The following is a 17,884-nucleotide window of genomic DNA, read 5'->3' as shown; positions in this document are numbered from 1 at the left end:
GGAGTTGATAAGAAACTGATGAAGAGTGATGAAGAGACATGGTGTAAGTGATGAAGACTGATCTTATGAGTGAGTGAGTGAGTGAGCGAGCGAACGAGAGTGGTTTTACGCTGCCTTAGCAATATTCCAGTAATGTCATGGTAGGCAACACCACAAATCGGCTTCACATTGTACCCATGTGGAAAATCAAACCCAGGTTCTTCAGAATTGACGAGTGAACGTCTTTGCCACTGGGCTACCTAAAAAAATGGTTTACCTGCAGATGTATTATATCAGCAACATCACTGACTTCAGTGCTGACTAAAACTTTATGACCTGCCATCAACATAATTACAGTGTACACACACAAGAAATGTATGCATTGGACACTTGGTGTACACATGAGTTTTACACTTCAGAGCAGCCAATGACCATGGTGCTGACATCACACTACAGCTGTGGAGAAAACAGGAGTTAAAGTCGTCAAGAATTTGGATCACTGTGGCATCAAATTAACAGCACACAAAGTCAGCAATATAACCAACTGACACTGTTGTGGGTTTGAATCCTGGATAGGACTACCAAACCCCCCAAAAACTACCTGAGGTAACGTAATCCCAGGCATAACGTATGTTACATGGGACCACTTCCTCATGGCATTGTGTATTGTCATACATGCTTGACAAACATAGCATATTTTGTCACTTACTTCTAGAGTCAATATTAAGAACGACTATATCACATAACAACCTGATCCTCTGACCTTGACAATGTGATATCTGCATGATGAGGTTATCAATGGGGTGGAATCACTAGAAAAAAAATTGATGATAATCTATTTCATGTTTCACATGTCTGAACACTGAACACAAATTAATTTCTCCATGAATTGAGAATTTTGTAATTATTTCATGAAAGTGTGAAATTGTTCTTCTGACATTGTTGTCCCCTCCCCTCTGTAGCCTCAGTATTTCTGATAGCAGGTTGTTGACCTTCTACCACTGACGGACAAAGATCAATCTTCCAGTACGCATGCAATACGCATGAAAGAGGCATTACACATATCGTAACACGATGCTCAGCATGAAACACTGTAGCATGACACTGAGCAGGAACGTTTACAGCATGACACTAAAATATGGCAGAGTAACTTGGCATGAAAGTGTCTTTTAAATGCTAAACTGGTTCTTTGCCTTGATGCTGCACATTGTGACAAGTTGTGTCACCTCTTAGCATGACAGGGAATGAAAGGATGACAATAACACTGGGTAACATGACACTCTACTTTAGCATGGCTGTGTCTTGTGCAGCACTGTGTATGGCCAATTATTTGTAGCAATTGAAACCGATTTGTAAATTCATCCAATTGTAACTCAAGTGTTAATAATTCACACAATACCACATTTCAAACACTACTTTATATTTGAAATGTATTTTAAATAAATTCTGGTATAAGACTTTACCATTAACTTCTAAGTGATTTTCCTCTTCCTGAGATGCTATATTAGGGATGGAAATACGTCTTGAATTGCCAATGTACCCCGGTACAGTGGCACTTGTAAAATCACTTGCCCTGATAATTTTTCCACTATACCAGCTCATTTTCTTGTTGAACAACATAATTAACAATGGGAAGTCCACTGGACACCAGTACAGTGTGATACAGAAATTAACTTGCCCGGCAGAAAAAAACACTTGACTGGGACGTCGGGCAATGGGTTAATTCCACCCCTGTATGTGCAACACAAATCAAGCAAAACCATACATATGTTCACAGCTTATTGCAACAGGAAGTAATCTCCAAATCAAATCTTATATTTATCACAGGGTACTGATTCACTTTTGGGACACAAGTCATTCAGTTGATCTTATATGTGACTTCAGATGATTCACCATTTACGTACAAAATCTGTCCAAATCTGTGCCATGGGTATGGAAAGTAAAGTTATAATTTCACAGATATATTTAATTAATTAGGTCTTTAATATTTATGAATTTATATCAGCAATAATTATGATATAGTACATGCATGCATACAATTTACAACACTAGAATGTGTTATGGTTTATTTGCTGTCAATACTGGCATTCAGCAATATCCCAGCTAAATATGATGACTATGTAAATTATCAACTCTGGACTAGATACAGTAGTGCTCGGCATCATGTTAAGGTCACATGCAATGTAAAACACAACTTTGCAGATTCTGATACCATTTTGGTATACACTTACTGAAACAAATCATCAGAAATGTCAATTCACCCTATAAAGTTGAAAAAAAAAAACGCGATGGAAACAAACTGTGTGAAACAAAGTTCAAACCTTTCTTTTGTTTTCCCAGTAGTGCTGGGGAAAAAACTGGTTTCATGCGCAGCAAGTAGGTTCGCAGACCTTGAAACAGTATCCCTGTCCGGAGAATGGGGTCGTGAGCAGTAGTCTGATATTAGCTGCATACATAAACAAGTAAGTAATCTACTTGTTACATAAATAATGTGTTGATTGTGATAAGCAGACTCTGTCAGGGAGAAAACACAATGTCTGGTTTACTGACACCTATATATCTGCCTGCCTGTCTGCTAATGACAATATGCAATGCACAACTTCAATTACTGACCATTTGGAATTTGAAATTAACACCTGTTGGGCTTATAAGCCATAAACAAAGAGCCGGCTTAGCGTGTCGGCAAATGAACCAGTGGCCAATGAGAAAGCCCTAGCTGTTACACTTGACTGGACACCCAGCGGTACTGACTGGGTTCGGTAATGTGACTGCTTCATTTCGAGGGAGGTGAACCCAAGTACAAAATATTGCACTTTTGATTTGCAATTATACCCTTATAATTCTGTTTGTTTTTTCACAATCACCAATGCATTTTATATATCATGAGCAAGTGATAACTCTGTCTTAATTATGATTGATTTTCTGGTTGCATGTGACCTTTAAGCATCAGCCATATTACAAATCTACCAAACCATTAAACCAGACAACCTGCCGCCTATTACACTTTCTCTTTTATAAGCATCTGGGTGCTGTGAAGACTATTCTCACCAGAAACCACTTTCAATTTGGTACGGGTGTTTATAGCGACATTGCAAAGTTTACAAATCACGACAGAAAAATACACAACTATAACGCCAAAATATACAAAATGTTATGTATTTCAATCTGTATTTTGAAAAAGAATATCATCACTTTGAAGGAAAGTGTCCACTCTCAATTCACAATAAACCGGAAATATTGCGATAAGTAGTCGATATCATAAAGTGTCCTGAATTGGGCGTGTCATGGTGCACAATGAATGGTATTCAAAAGGTACGACTCATTTTGTCGATTGTTACTTTAATATGCTTTGACATGCAAAAGTAACTTTTATAAAGCGCTGTGAAGTGCAACAGATATTTACACTGGAGTGTTACCATTACTGATATGGGATCCCAAACAGTAGTCTTCCATCCTAGTGCACGTGCGGAATAAAACAAATTGAGAGTGGCCTCCCCTTCAACAGTTCTTCCGACAGATGGCGCTCTCTTGAATTTGATTGGTTGACTCTAAATTTTGGACCAATCAGCATCCAGTTCGTATTCACGAATTTCAAACGGCTCAAGACTCAGAGAAGAAGATTGTTTACAGTGTGTGAGAACTAAAGAGGGGATATTTTTTAGAACTCGAAATTGTTCGCAACATTGCTGGTTAATGTGTGTTGATCTTAAGAAGAGAAGTGTTACCAGTGAGAAAACTCGGATTTTCGACTGTCGTTTCGTCCCAAAATGAACAAGAGGAAAGATCGAATTTTGAGATCAAAGGCAACAATGCCGCTCGATCAGGTGTGTATGGTTTCTCTTCGGTGAATATTTTACATATGATTTGTGTTTTTAGCGCTGAAAAAAAACTTAAATCCACCATAAGCATAAGTGATGTGAAAGAAACCTCAGTGTGCGGTTAAGTTTGGATCAACACGCATCCAAGAGCTGACCTAAACAAAACCGCAAACGTTCTTGATGCTTTTCAGAGCGAAACATACTCTTGAAAACAAGAATAGCAAACGAGAATAATTGAGATATGCTTATTCCTCCCCCTATTTGTAGTTAAGCGTCCAAATAAACAAATGATTGCATTATGGTGTACTGTGTACATGCACTGTTTCAAACCACGAATTTGAACTCATGTTGCGTTTATATGTTTATGAGCATTATTATGTACAAGTTATCAAACCGTTGAAATATCCATACCATATACCTGCACATGGTAAACTACCACCTCAACTGATTGTATAAAGTTGATCAAATGTTACATGTTGTTTTTGGAATTTGGTAATAGTCCCTAGTCAGTTAATCTTATAACAATTATATTGCAATGCAGTTCTGCTCAGCATCCATCTTTTTGTCTAAACTGTTGAACATGTGTTTAAGGCAAATCATTTTGCATTCTCTTTCACTTACATGTCATAGATATAATGCCAAAGGCTTATGACATGGGATAAACATAACCACTGTTATCAGCATCTATGGCTTACATTTATCCTAGCTGGGTGCTTTACACAAATCCCGGATCTCTATTTTGCATATCCCTTCATGCAGTTTTCAACAAATAAGTGCAATAAAATGGCTCTTCATTTGCACATTGTTATCTGAAGAACAGATATTGTTATCATGATTTTTGAAATTGTAGTTCTATTATAAAACTGAGCTGAGATCAGACAGATAACATTTAAGCAATGATAATTGTTTGATAACCAGTTTACATGGAAAAATCACTCCTTGCAATAAACAAGACGTTGTCATCCAAACAATTCTATATGCTATATTAGTGATAAATGCCAAGCAGTCTGTGGCAAATAAACTGGAGCACTTTTGGAACCTAACCTAACCCTAACCCATCCCTAATCACCTACAATTATGCAAAAGAGTATTATGATATGTTTTTAAAGATTGTGGTACTGTATTCTGAACAATGCTAAAGGTAGGCCCATGAACTATCAACATGGAAGATTGGCAATTTGATTTGTTCTGTATACGCTCATGATTTTTGTGAAATCTACAGAAAGTCATCTCATGACACTGTTTTGTTTTCTGCTTCAGATTCATCATGACAACGCCAGCAATGCTATGAACATGGGAGTAAAAAGACATGGTGGTCTTCTCATCGATCCCTCACTCAAACGCAGAGCAGCATTTGGAGACATCACAAACGTCAGTACAATCTTGCACATTTTGTACATGTTACACTTTGTAATATCTTTTAACAGGCCTTGGTGATGTGTTTAAATACACACCTGTTTTTAAGCAAAAAGGCACAATACAAGCAACACAATTTTTAAAGATAAGTAATAAAATTAACTATTAGGCCATTGATATTTTTATGTCATGTCTCTAACCTCAACCAGCAAAAAAGGGAAGAAAACCCCAAAATGAATGATTGCAGTAAAATTTGCACATAAATTTTAACATATTCTCTTTAATACTGAAATTAAGATCACATGGTTTTTAATGCATGTTCATGTTGATGTAGATCAACTTGTTTTGCTTTGGAAACAATAGTGTAGTGTCTGTAGAAACAGAAAGGTTACTAGGGTTTTTATGAGTGTGCATTGCATCGGGACATATAATTTCTTAGCTGCACGGAAAATTAAGATAAGAAACCTTAAAGAATTTCCAGGAAGGCAGTGGAGACAGAATGGCTAGCCTTATGGATAATGGCGGAAATGCAATGTTTGATGTTAAGACAGTTTTTCCGTATAGTTTTCTCCTCTGATATTTGAATCTAGGGACACATAGACTATTATTTTCCACTTACATGTTACAGTTTAGTAAGGAATTGTGGCAACCTCAAGAAATGTTGCCCACGTGCAGGGGTTAAAAAATCCCATCGCCCGTGACAAGTCAGTTTTCTTTTTGGGCAGACCCGTGAAGGTCCGTGGTAGAATAGGCCTTCAGCAACCCATGCTTGCCTTAAAAGGCGACTAGCGGGATTGGGTGGTCAGACTCGCAGACTTGGTTGACACAGGTCATCGGTTCCCAATTGCGCAGATCGATGCTCATGTTGTTGATCACTGGATTGTCTGGTCCAGACTCGATTATTTACAGACCACCGCCATATAGCTGGAATACTGCTGGGTGCGTCGTAAAACTAAACTCACTCACTCATTTTGGGCAATCAAATAATGGTATCCTAGTTGACCTTCTAGATAATTTCCACTTACGTTTTCAGGCTGCAAATAAATTTGGATTTCATTTTATGTCTGCTCAGAATGCAACTGTTAAATTTCGCAATGATAATAAAGTAGAGGTGTCTTTTGTGTTAAAGTCACTTGCTCTGTGGCAAGTGTTTTTTGAAAACAAGATTTGAACCTGTCCAGTGATAGGACTGACTGGAATTTCAAATTGAAGTCAGGTAGTTCTTGACCTCATCCAACATGGCTAATGCCCTGGGCCCACTTGTACAAAGCAGTCTTAGTGCTAAGTCTATGTAGACTATTTTCAGCCTTTCACATGTTTTATAGAATTGACAATTAACATCAGAGGTGATTATATTACAGTCTGTGAAAGAGAACCAAGGTTTGAAAGATGGTCAAAAGAAAAAGACAAGTTCCAGTCAGAAGGGATTGAAAGCAAGTCAGGGGAAAGTGGTGGTTGTAGAGAAATCTCGACCCAAACTTCAGCCAGTGACTGAAGACAAGGAGAACAGTTCCAGTTCTGAAGAAGAAGTCGTGATTTTGTCTCAGGAGGTTCTGTCATCACAAGAGTTTGCATCACAGAGGTTGGTAGTGAACACAATTAAGTAGCATCAGGTATCAATATTAAATCAGATACAAATACCATTCTGGCAACACATTTTTGTCGGTCATGTTTTTTACGTATCTTAGGTATCCCCAGCATCCTGTTATGATAGGCATGTATTATTAACAGACTGTTAACTGTATCATTACTTGTTCAGAGGCTGTAAGTTGTATTGTCAGTTATACATAGTCTGTAAATTGTATTCTCAGACTGACCTGTATTATCAAATGTTTACAGATTGTCAGTTGAATTATCAATTATGTACAGGCTGTGACTTGTCTCAGAGGCCCAGATAAGCTGCACATCTGGGTAAATTACCAATATAGAAATTTACTCGTTTAAAATGCTATATATTGCAAAGAGTTTTAAAAATGCGTTCAGAATAAATTCATAACAATCTCTTGCTTATTGAAAAAGACATTGACTGCTATCATGTTTCACTGTTAGTATAGGACTGGCGTTGTACTGTCATTAGAGGATGACTGTTTTCTGTATTAAATCATTTCCATTACATTTAAGTTATTTTTGATTAGGTATGCCATAAGGCAGTGCATGTCTGCTTAGTAATCTATCTCAGTGACATCATACTTAGCTGAGAAAAAATCACTGAAATGCCCAAATATTTGAAAGCAAGGGGTAATGGAAAATGAAATACCCACTCAACATTCATAATACCCATTCACAAAAAATACAGTGGGTACAGTACCTACATGAGCTAAATCTTATCTGAAGCTCTGTTGTCTTATTGGCAGGATCAGTTATGCATGTCTGTGGCATGTGTTATCAATTGTTTACATACCGTCAGTTGTATTACCAGTGCGTATTACCATATTTACAGACTGGCTCATCTTATCAAATGTTTACACACTGTTGTTTGTATTATCTGTTTTTATATTCAAATTACAGATTGGCATTTTATCAATTATTTACAGAATGTGACATAGCTTATCACATATTTATCAACTATATATTGTATTGTCAGTTATTTACAGACAGTGACTCGTATCAACAGTTATTATGTTATCCAATAGCTTGAACATCTATCAATGACTGTTGCAAATTTTGTTTAATTATTTTCATAAATAACACTTTTAGACACATTCTATTGTGAGACATGCAGAATTTCTCTGTGATCTGGTACCCTCTCAGGAAGTCACTTGTACACACAACAGGGACCATCTCATGTTACATCCTCTGCTGTATGCAGTTAGTGTTTGCAATACTTTAATTTACCAGCTCACCAGTAGGGAATGCTGCTATGCACACTGTTTCTACAAAATAAAGTGAAGCCTATGGCACACAAAGGAGTTTTTATTTGTCAGATAGGTGTTTACATTCCTATGCAAACTGCAAGTTATCGTAACATGATGGATCGTGGATGATGATTCTCGAACATTAATAAAGAAAACAGGGGAAACATTCCAGATGAAAAATAATTGACCTATGATTTACTGAAGGCCATAAGGGCCTGCACATATTTGAAACTGCCAGTCTGATACAATAACAACCAGTGCTGGGCCAACAGTTATTTCAAATGCTGTACACACTGTAACACAGTGACTCTGACTTGTTTTATGAACTGTTTAAAGACTGCCATGTTTTCTAACCATCAAATCAGTCCCAAGGATGCAACTATTTTCATTATCTTCTTATGACTGATGGGGTAGCCTAGTGATTACAGCTTTGGTTGTTAAGTCGAAGACCCTGGTTCGATTACCCACATTGGTACAATGTGTGATCTGGTGTTCTTCCATGATGTTGCAGGAATACTGCTGCAAGCAGTGTAAAACCATACTCACTAATTGATTTCTCAAATGTAAAACATCTGTTTTCTGTCATCTGTCAGTTCCGAGTCCAGTGAAGCAAGCAAACACCAGAGATCCATATCAGAGGAGATTGACGAGCTAGAGCTGCTACTGGTAAGATCAAAATGATGCGGATGATCTCTGAGCTTATAGGAATTTTTGTTAAGTTGCTTTTCTCAAGTGAAGATAACATCTCAAGAGTCTGTTTTTTTGTGATGATGTCACATAAAATGTTTGTGGTATCCTGAAGATTGCATTGCATTGTCTGGATGTACTTGTGTTGGTGCGTTAATATCAGTTCATATTACTGTGTGTCCCTTCACGAACAAAAGAAAGAACGAACCACTTAAGCATGATGCCAGCACTATAGCTCTCAGTGACAATTTCTAAAGTATATGTATGAACGTTATTGGGTGTTTGAAAGAGTCATTGCAGGCTTTATCAGCAGGCTACTTATTCTTGAAATGTGTGTAGCCCTACAAACTTCTTAAGCCCATTGTTAACACATTAGCTACTATCAAAGTTCTTAGGGCTACAAATGTGGCAAGAAAAAAGGTCCTGCTCTATAGGTTTATTCCAAATCTATTGCAGAGGGGCACTGAATTTGGAATTTTCCACGGTAGTTTGGAATCTCTGTTAACTGAAACTAACTATATTAAAGCATGTATGTAAAATTTATCTAATATAACTGTTCTGATAACAAATACACTCTTTGGCTATATTTGTGTCAAATTTTATTTTATAAGGTCTGATGCTGAGAAGTAAATGCCCTTCACTAGCATACAGTATCACACAGATTTTGTGTGTGTAAGAAGCTGTGCACGCAGCTGTCAATCTTGTGCCTGTTTCACTTCCTCTCAGTCCAAACCATATGTAGCAAAGGATCAAAGTTAATCACAGACTTGTTTTACAGGAGGAAGAGCAGATAGATGATATTGACAAAGAGAACCTTGGAGACCCCGCACAAGCTGCTGTGTATGCTAAAGACATATTTGAATATTACAAGGAGAGAGAGGTATGTAGCCTTCAAACTGACTTTAAAAGTCACATGCAACGTAAAACACAACTTTGCAAGGTCTGATACCTTTCAATATGCACTTACCGAAACAAATCATAAAAAATACCAATTGAACCTATAAAGTTGAATATAAAGTTGAAAATAAACCATGATGGAAAAAGGCCCACGGAATCCGAGTTCAAACAGTTCACTAATTTTCCTCAAGCGCTGGTGGAAAAAGTGGTTTCAACAGCTGTGCTGCGCTGTGCTCATAACACATTCGCAGTGAGTAGGTTTGTAGAGCTTGAAACAGTATGTTTGTATGGAGTATGAGGTTGTGAGCAGTAGTCTAATCTTGTGCACATAAACAAGTAAATAATCTACTTGTTACATAAAAAACATGTTGATTGTGACAAGCAGACTCTATCACAGAGAAAATTCCAAGTCTGGTTTACTGACACTTATATGTCTGCCTGCCTGTCTGCTAATGACAATATGCAATGCAGAACTTCAATTACAGAACATTTGGAATTTGTAATTAACACCTGTTTGGCTTAAAAACCATAGACAAAGAGTCGGCTTAGCGTATCAGCAACCAGTGGCCAATGACAAGGCGTCATTACACATGAGTGCACATCCACCGGCCTGACTGGGTTCGGTATCGCAACTGCTTTGTTTCGAAGGAGGTGAACCCAAGTACAAAATATTGCACTTTTGATTTGCGATTAATTGCTTATAATTTTTTTTATTTGTCTTTTCACCATCACCAGTGCATTTTATATATCATGAACAAGTGATAACTGTGTTATTTTTTATTTTAGGTTTCATGTGACCATTAAGCATTGTATATTTAAGAAATGCAGTCCGTTCTACCACCATGTATAGTGTAAAAACTAAACATTTTTAACTAAAATAGTTCAGGACGAAAGTTTAGATCAGTACATTCAGAGGAAGCTGACAAGCGACATTCCGCGATTGCATTATGGGAATGTAAACATTGCCAACATTACCGTGTCTCTGTAAGATTTTGATTCGAACTATGAGACATTTTATCCGTCAGAAAACATAAATGTAATGTTTCCACCAGTTATGTTAGCTGTGTGATGCAACTGCAAACCAAGAAACATGATGCGACGAAGCAGTTTACTGTGGGAGGCTGTACGAGGCGATGGGAACTGACATCCATCGTGACGTCGGTTACATTGTGGCGTAATGCAAAAAGGTTCGATTACGAGGGGGCAGACTGGAATGGCGCAGCAACATCAACACATTGTGACATAATGCAAAAAGTGCACATTATCGTCTGATAAAGTATTGTCGGCGCCTTTGATCTTTCACCAAAGCATCTTAGAATTGTTGATACATGTATTTAGTCATCTGTCATCAAAGCGATACCTGTTATAAACATAGCAAGAGAAACAAAAACTGCCAAGCACAAGTTCTTATCAACTGCATACCTGGCGATGCAAACATTGATTGTTCAGATGAACTTTAAAGACATATCATCTATATAACTGTCTTGTCTTCAGTGACAGCCAGGACCTTTCTTTCAAATATGTCAAAACAAGCAGGTTGTCACTTTGCCTCAAGAAAGCTGTTAAGATGTGACAAATTAGGCCACAAAAGTACAGGGAATCTTGGTGATTTGTTTTACCTTTCTAACATCATCTGAAAATTTCTTCATTGATTAAAATAAGGGTTTAAGATATGAATAAGCCTACACTAAAGAAATGTTTACTCTTATAGACTGATGCCATGTGTTTCAGGTGAAGTTCAACGTGGACCAGTACATGTCCCGACAACCCCACCTGACTCCCAACATGCGGAGTATCCTGGTGGATTGGCTGGTAGAGGTGCAGGAGAACTTCGAACTGAACCACGAGACCTTGTACCTTGCCGTTAAGCTGGTAGACACCTACCTGTCCCGTAAACAGATCCTCAAGGAGGTCCTGCAGCTGGTTGGGGCTGTGTCACTGTTTGTGGCTTGTAAATTTGATGTGAGTTGGCCAGCTGACGTGTTAAAGGTTGCAACTGTGTGGTATAGTTTCAGCGTATGATAGATTTTGCTGACATTGACAGAAGTTCATTTGATTTTTGCGAAATCTGAACCGCAAACCTATGCACATGACACCATTAAGACCAAGCCTGGTGATTTAAGAAGTAATCAACAGATCTGCTGATCACAATTATCATGAGAAATTCACAAAACATTTGTAAGCTACGACTTTGGTAAGCCTGTGATAAACTATAGAGTTACAACAGGTCGTAACAACCTAGGTCCTTACTGTTTTTGTTAACTGGTTTGCAGACAGCTTTTAACATACCATACCATGAAATGTTGCTAATCATTTCTTCAGCTATATAAATGACGGATTTCATGTATGCACTGTACCTGCAGGAGCGTTGCCCTCCACTGATAGAAGACTTCCTGTATATCTGTGACGATGCCTACACTCGCCAGGAGTTCATTCAAATGGAGATGAACATTCTTCGCATTGTTGGCTTTGACCTTGGAATGCCCCTATCCTACAGATTCCTCAGGAGATATGCAAAGGTTGGATAGCCCTGCAGCCAATCACCAGTCATACATCTTAGGGAATACACAACTTTAAAATAATAAATTATTGCATATGGCAGTTTTAATCATTGGTAGTTGCTATGGGTGGCAAAATTGTGGTTTGGGGACTAGTTTGCAGACCATGAGTTTATATTTGGTTTCATTTATGATCTTTGCTTTGTCGTATCAGGGCTCGGTTTAAGCATTTAGGCCTTGCACTGATGCAACCTGAAATTGCAAAATGCGACCTCAAGTTATGACCATCTTGCAACCAGAGCATGGCAATGTTTTGCAGTTGAAAGATTTCAGCTGGTAAACAGAAGGACGAGGAACTGGCTAGTAGTGACAGATGACTATATGGACAATGATTGAATGCCCATGTCATGAAGTCTGAAAATGAACAGATTCAGAATAATATTGTTATATGTTGTAAATCATCAAAACAAAAACAAATAGAGGATAATATATGAGTGCCCATGTCATACTTTGTTTACAACATAAGTGCCTCAATCTTGGTATTTCCAGAGCTTGAGTGATATTTTCTTCTTGGTAGGTAATTAATAGAGAATGATAAAAGACCTTCCGCATAATACCATTTTTATTAATCGAGAAGTTTTGCAATATTAACAACATGTGTTTAGGCCACTTGAAACTGTTGGTGATGCTTGTGTATTGTGATATATTCCAGTGTGCCCGCGCTGCGATGGAGACACTGACTCTAGCTCGTTACATTCTGGAGATGTCCCTCATGGAATACAGTCTGCTGTCTGTGAAGGAGTCCAAGATGGCTGCTGCCACTCTCTACCTCGCTCTCTGCATGAAGAAAGAAGGAACATGGGTAACAAGCAACTTATACTACTTGTGACAAATGTTTACAAATATGCTGATGACCAGAATAAGAGAAACTGACTAAATAATCCATTTAGCATGTGCCTCATTTTATCAATTAATTTTGAAAAACGATTCAGGGTTGTTATTCACTTGAAAAAGGAAGGACTTAATTGTTAAATGTTGCAGACTCGGACCATGGTTCACTTCACTGGCTACGAGTTGACCGAGTTGAGAGACCTCAGCAGACAGTTGAACACTGTGATCAAGTCTCCTCCAAATAAACAGCTCACAACCATCAGGTCAAAGTATGCACACAAGTGAGTACCAGTTGTCACTAGGTGTACATGGTGAATCTGGGCACACATCACTTAAAGATGCCAAACACTCTTTGGAGGCGTTACTCCGATTTTCAATACAAAATCCACTCTCCGATTTTTCTGTAAAAAACTCTTTCTTTTAGAAAGTAAAGGTATGTTTATAAATTTAGAATGTTTGAAAGAATTTTTGTAAATAGCCATTTAAATATGTTCATTTGAGTTAAATATTATGTGATTAAGAATGCCCAGAAATTGCATATTTCCAGACAAAAATGTAATCCTCCACTCAACTGACATTCACATCAAGATTCTGAGACGTAATGTCAGCCTTCCAAGAAACAGGATTTTAATTCATTCCAACTGATTGATTTCTTTTACACATTTCCCTAATACTTATTTTCTGGAAAACCAAAGGATCAATATCAATCAAACTTTTTTTGAAATCAGATTGGTATCTCTGTGACAGAATACCAAATCGTTGGTTCCATTCAACAGAGCAACCCAGTGTCAAATGATGGATGTCATCACCTTTACACTAAGATCTCTTTGCATGTTGTCACACAACCAATAAAATGTAGCAGATGAGTATTTATGTTGTTCCAGATACATGTTGTTGACAAATTAATTCTTGGAATGATGTAATCTTTATTGCAGAGTTTTCTATGAAGTTGCTAAGACAACTACAATAGACGACGATGACTTATAGTCAGACACGAAGGTGTTTCTTCCGTGGCAGCATGTGTTATGTATTACAGCAAGTGTCAATCATGAACACTGTTCTCTGTGCTCCATACACACGTCATGGTGGCCACATTGAAATTGACAATGACTTCGCCAGTTGACGGACCCCAAAGTGTTGTGATGGCTGCTGAAGGAAGTACACAGACAAGGACCATCAGCCAAGCACTACAGTTTCGCATCATGTTTACCCATGTCAATTACTAGTTATTACTGAATGGCTGAATATGTTTTATTTGCATTGTTAAATATTTATTGTTTTTTGACGGTGTCATAAAAGATCAAAATTGCAATAATAATTTGTGGGAAATTAGGTGATGTGAAAACTTATTAATTGATTAGATATAAAGTATTTTAAATATGTTAATTTTACAAATTTAAGATTTACTTCTCAGGTCAAAATTGAAAGCATAAAATTTGCACATTAACATTTCAATTCATTTTGTATAGAAGTATGATTTAGTTACGGACAGATCTAACCTGTGTGGAGACACAGTGATGTACATAATGTCTATCAAAATCTAGCATGTGTTGGACAGATTGGGATTATGAAGAATACCTCAGATTTTCTACCAAGCAGGGACAGTGTTGTATAGTACACTTGTTGCCCCTGTTTATGGGTTTTTACAGAAGCATCGTCATGCTTTGTTAGATATTTTTTATCCCTTTTTAGGTTCACTATGTTAAAGCCGCAATGTTGATTATGCTTCATTACACCGTTACAAAACAGAAGTATTATGAAATGGTAAACACATAAAAAACGATGAAATGAAGAAATTTGAAGTTATGTCAAACTAAGAGCATGCCTTTGAAGAATAAGCTTGTTAACGTCTCTGTAATGAGTCCTTGCAGTAAGGCTTCATGGGATCTGCGGCTCTGTTTCTCAAAGCTCTCGTAAGCCTATTATCTTGTAACATTTTTTGTAGCATTCATACCACTTATGTTGCATCCTAGGTACCAACTCTACGAGAAATGTTCCAAGAACTTAGGCATATGAGAGCTTTGTGAAACAGGTCTCCAATGGTAATCAATCAATGAATGGAATCACAATATAAGCAACTCGCCATATAATTCCTGTATTCAAATTCAGCTTATCAGGGAACTTTTACCCTGTTTGTGTGCTATATGACATGTGTTTGTGACTGTCTTTTCATTCATCTTTCTTCCTCTTCTCTCTCTCTCAGTCTGTGCTGTCCTTGCCTCAAATGTTCTACAGGGCGTCTACTGGACAGGGTCACTGAATCTTTGCTGTAGTTGAAACACATATCAAACTGATGCAATAGCCCTGTTTTATTACGTACCTGGTTAAAGTATGGTTAGCTGCATACTAGTCTCATACATCACACGAGTGTTGTATCGCGTTGACTGGTGTTGTAAGGACTTGATCTGAGATTCTAACGATTTAATTGAATAACCGATGACCTCTCAATTACATTACTTTGTAACTGAACTACCTTTTACTCTGATACCTCTCTACATGGTATTTTGTAATTTCAATTATGTGGTGTAGTAGAAATATACTTATCAAACTGGTAATTTCATTTCAGTCAGATCTTTACTCTGATGCAATACCCCTCTACATGGCTTTTGTAATTTCAAATTTGTGTCAAGTAGTGGTGTGAAAACCCAAATCCACTATCGATTATTGGAGGACTTGAGATGTATTATCGATTATGATTGACATATATACATTTGTAATGTAATCACCAATTTTGTGGTGTTTTACCCAGGTTTCTTCTAATTAATGTTTTCTGTCAGTCATACTGTCATGTCACGAAGGCATGCAAGAAAAACACTGGAATTGAACAATGAAAGTGGTTAAACTTTTACCATGCGCATAGCTTTACGCTGCTGAGTGCATTTGTTCGTGAATATTTGTCAGATTTAATGGTTAACTTACTTCAATTAAGTGTGTTATACTAAACAACCAAATTCTGATTAGTTGAAAATATGCATTTTACAATCAGTTATTATTTTTTGCCCTTCTTTCACTCAATTTTCGATTATTTTCGACCATCAGAAAACCACTGCTGTCAGGGTTCAGAATTCTTTGTACAAGTGTACAAAATGAGTGTAGCTGGTGATTTCCAAATGCAAACTAATAAAGATACGATATTAACTTGTGGTTGACTTACTAAGGTATTGCTAAGATCACTCTTAGCAAATTACCACTTACTGTAAGAAATAACTCCAATTCATCTGAAAACCTGGAACAGCTCAAGAACCAGTTAGATTTGTGTTCACCTGACTCAGTAATCTTCTTTCAGTGTCATGCAGGCAGGTATAATATCAGAGTAAAACTTCTGGTTTTTATGAGATTGCTCAAATAAGGGAAAGAGGTCCAGGAATGAATGTTTGATCCATTTCATTCCTGGCTTGACATCTATGCTCAATCAATAAATCAGGTTGTGGAGAACATACTTGACAACAGGAAAAATTGCAGCTGCTTATTTAAACTTTCTGGATTGGGTATTGATTTTACTTCACAGGCATATCTTCACAGCAGACGTATGCAATGTAATTATTGAATCAAACCACATATTGCGTAACAAATATTACATGATGAAAATTTTACTGATTGCGTCTGTGGAAGTGTTGACAATTCCAAATTCTTCACGTTTGTTGTGAATTAACAACTAATTTACCAAGATATATTTGGATACTATGCTAGTTGAGGAAAAATATTACACTGACTTAACTTGATTGAATTATTTGATCTTACATCATCTGCTGCTGAAATGTTGTATATATAATTAAGCCTGTACAGTCTTGGTACAACACTCGTGTTATGAAAATTTGCTCAGTCAGAATAGACCTGATAACTGAATGAAATAAGACATCTTCCTGCTGAAGAGAGAGGAGTATATTTTCAGTATTCACTGTGCAGTAGACTGCCTATGAGTTCAATACAAATTTTAGTGCTAAGACTTTTGTTAAGCTTTATTACTGCTTCATAAATATGAAAGTCTTAGCATTAAGATGTCTTTGACGAAGTGGAGCTTGAAAACAAACATATTTATTTTGTAGACGTCATATAATCCTAGTCTTTAGCTAGAAACAATTTGGTGTCTTTCGGGAAGCCTGCAAGAACTAGGAGTGTAACTGAGACAAAAAGCACTTTATAGGATGGAGAAACAGAAAAATAGATCCTGTATAAGAAGTGTCCAAATCATGTAGACTAGTGCTTGGATGGGATATTTCAGTTTCAACATAGTTTTGCTTGAACAAATTAGCTTAGGGAACAGATTAATGTGGTTTTCCTCAGTAGAGAAGTAAAATTGATTATGGCAGTTGGTTAAAGGATATTTTTATGAAAGGGTGGGGTGGGGTTCAGCTTGTTTTGTCTGTGGAGGTATTAATGTTATTACTGTATGACACAATGCACATTGTGCACTGTGCGCACAAGCTTTCATATAGCTGATCTATGCAATGTGTGCACACAGCTCTTTATGTTTATACTTCCATATATGCTAAGTAATTTATAACATAAAATAAGTCTATAACAGCTTCAGACTGCATAATCATTGGGAGGTAAAAACTGTAGACAGCTTTATGGAATCAGTGACATCTATTTGTGCAATAACACAGTTAATGCCCACTATCAATGAGGAAACAGAAATTACAGAGTGGACATTGGCTATCCCTTTTATGTCATTATGGAAATATATCCACATCAGTCAGATGTTGAGCAACTTACATGATATTTTCATTATAAGTTTCATTTTATTTGAACACAAAGTAGATGGTCAGGTAAAAGAAAAACTCATAAATCTCATTTCCACCCATTCTCTTTCCACAGAGGTTACTTGTCATATCTTCCTACAAACCTCTGTTGTAATACGGCTCTTTCAGGTGTGAGTGTTCAAGATTCGTGATTGGTTGCC

General features: G+C 37.1%; 1 protein-coding gene across 1 annotated transcript; it reads left to right on the top strand.

Moving 5' to 3' along the window:
- The first annotated feature begins 3,572 nt into the window (after nt 1-3,572).
- On the top strand, nt 3,573-16,682 carry LOC137281632 (G2/mitotic-specific cyclin-B3-like). Its single transcript, XM_067812992.1, has 10 exons — nt 3,573-3,803; nt 5,058-5,168; nt 6,515-6,735; nt 8,602-8,674; nt 9,474-9,575; nt 11,324-11,554; nt 11,956-12,111; nt 12,803-12,952; nt 13,132-13,262; nt 13,917-16,682. Exons 1-10 carry the CDS (start codon nt 3,747-3,749, stop codon nt 13,966-13,968), a joined length of 1,284 nt encoding a protein of 427 aa, XP_067669093.1. The 5' UTR covers nt 3,573-3,746; the 3' UTR covers nt 13,969-16,682.
- The last annotated feature ends 1,202 nt before the right edge of the window (nt 16,683-17,884 follow it).

The sequence above is a fragment of the Haliotis asinina genome, chromosome 4 (genome assembly GCF_037392515.1).
Source record: "Haliotis asinina isolate JCU_RB_2024 chromosome 4, JCU_Hal_asi_v2, whole genome shotgun sequence".
NCBI lineage: Eukaryota > Metazoa > Mollusca > Gastropoda > Lepetellida > Haliotidae > Haliotis > Haliotis asinina.
The sequence above is the reverse complement of the archived record's forward strand: the minus strand, read 5'-3'. Positions and strand labels throughout refer to the sequence as shown.

Coding starts and splice junctions, on each gene's coding strand:
- LOC137281632 (XM_067812992.1), top strand. CDS start 3,747: ATGAACAAGAGGAAAGATCGAATTTTGAGATCAAAGGCAACAATGCCG. Junction 9,576..11,323: donor AATATTACAAGGAGAGAGAG/GTATGTAGCCTT, acceptor CATGTGTTTCAG/GTGAAGTTCAACGTGGACCA. Junction 13,263..13,916: donor AGGTCAAAGTATGCACACAA/GTGAGTACCAGT, acceptor TCTTTATTGCAG/AGTTTTCTATGAAGTTGCTA.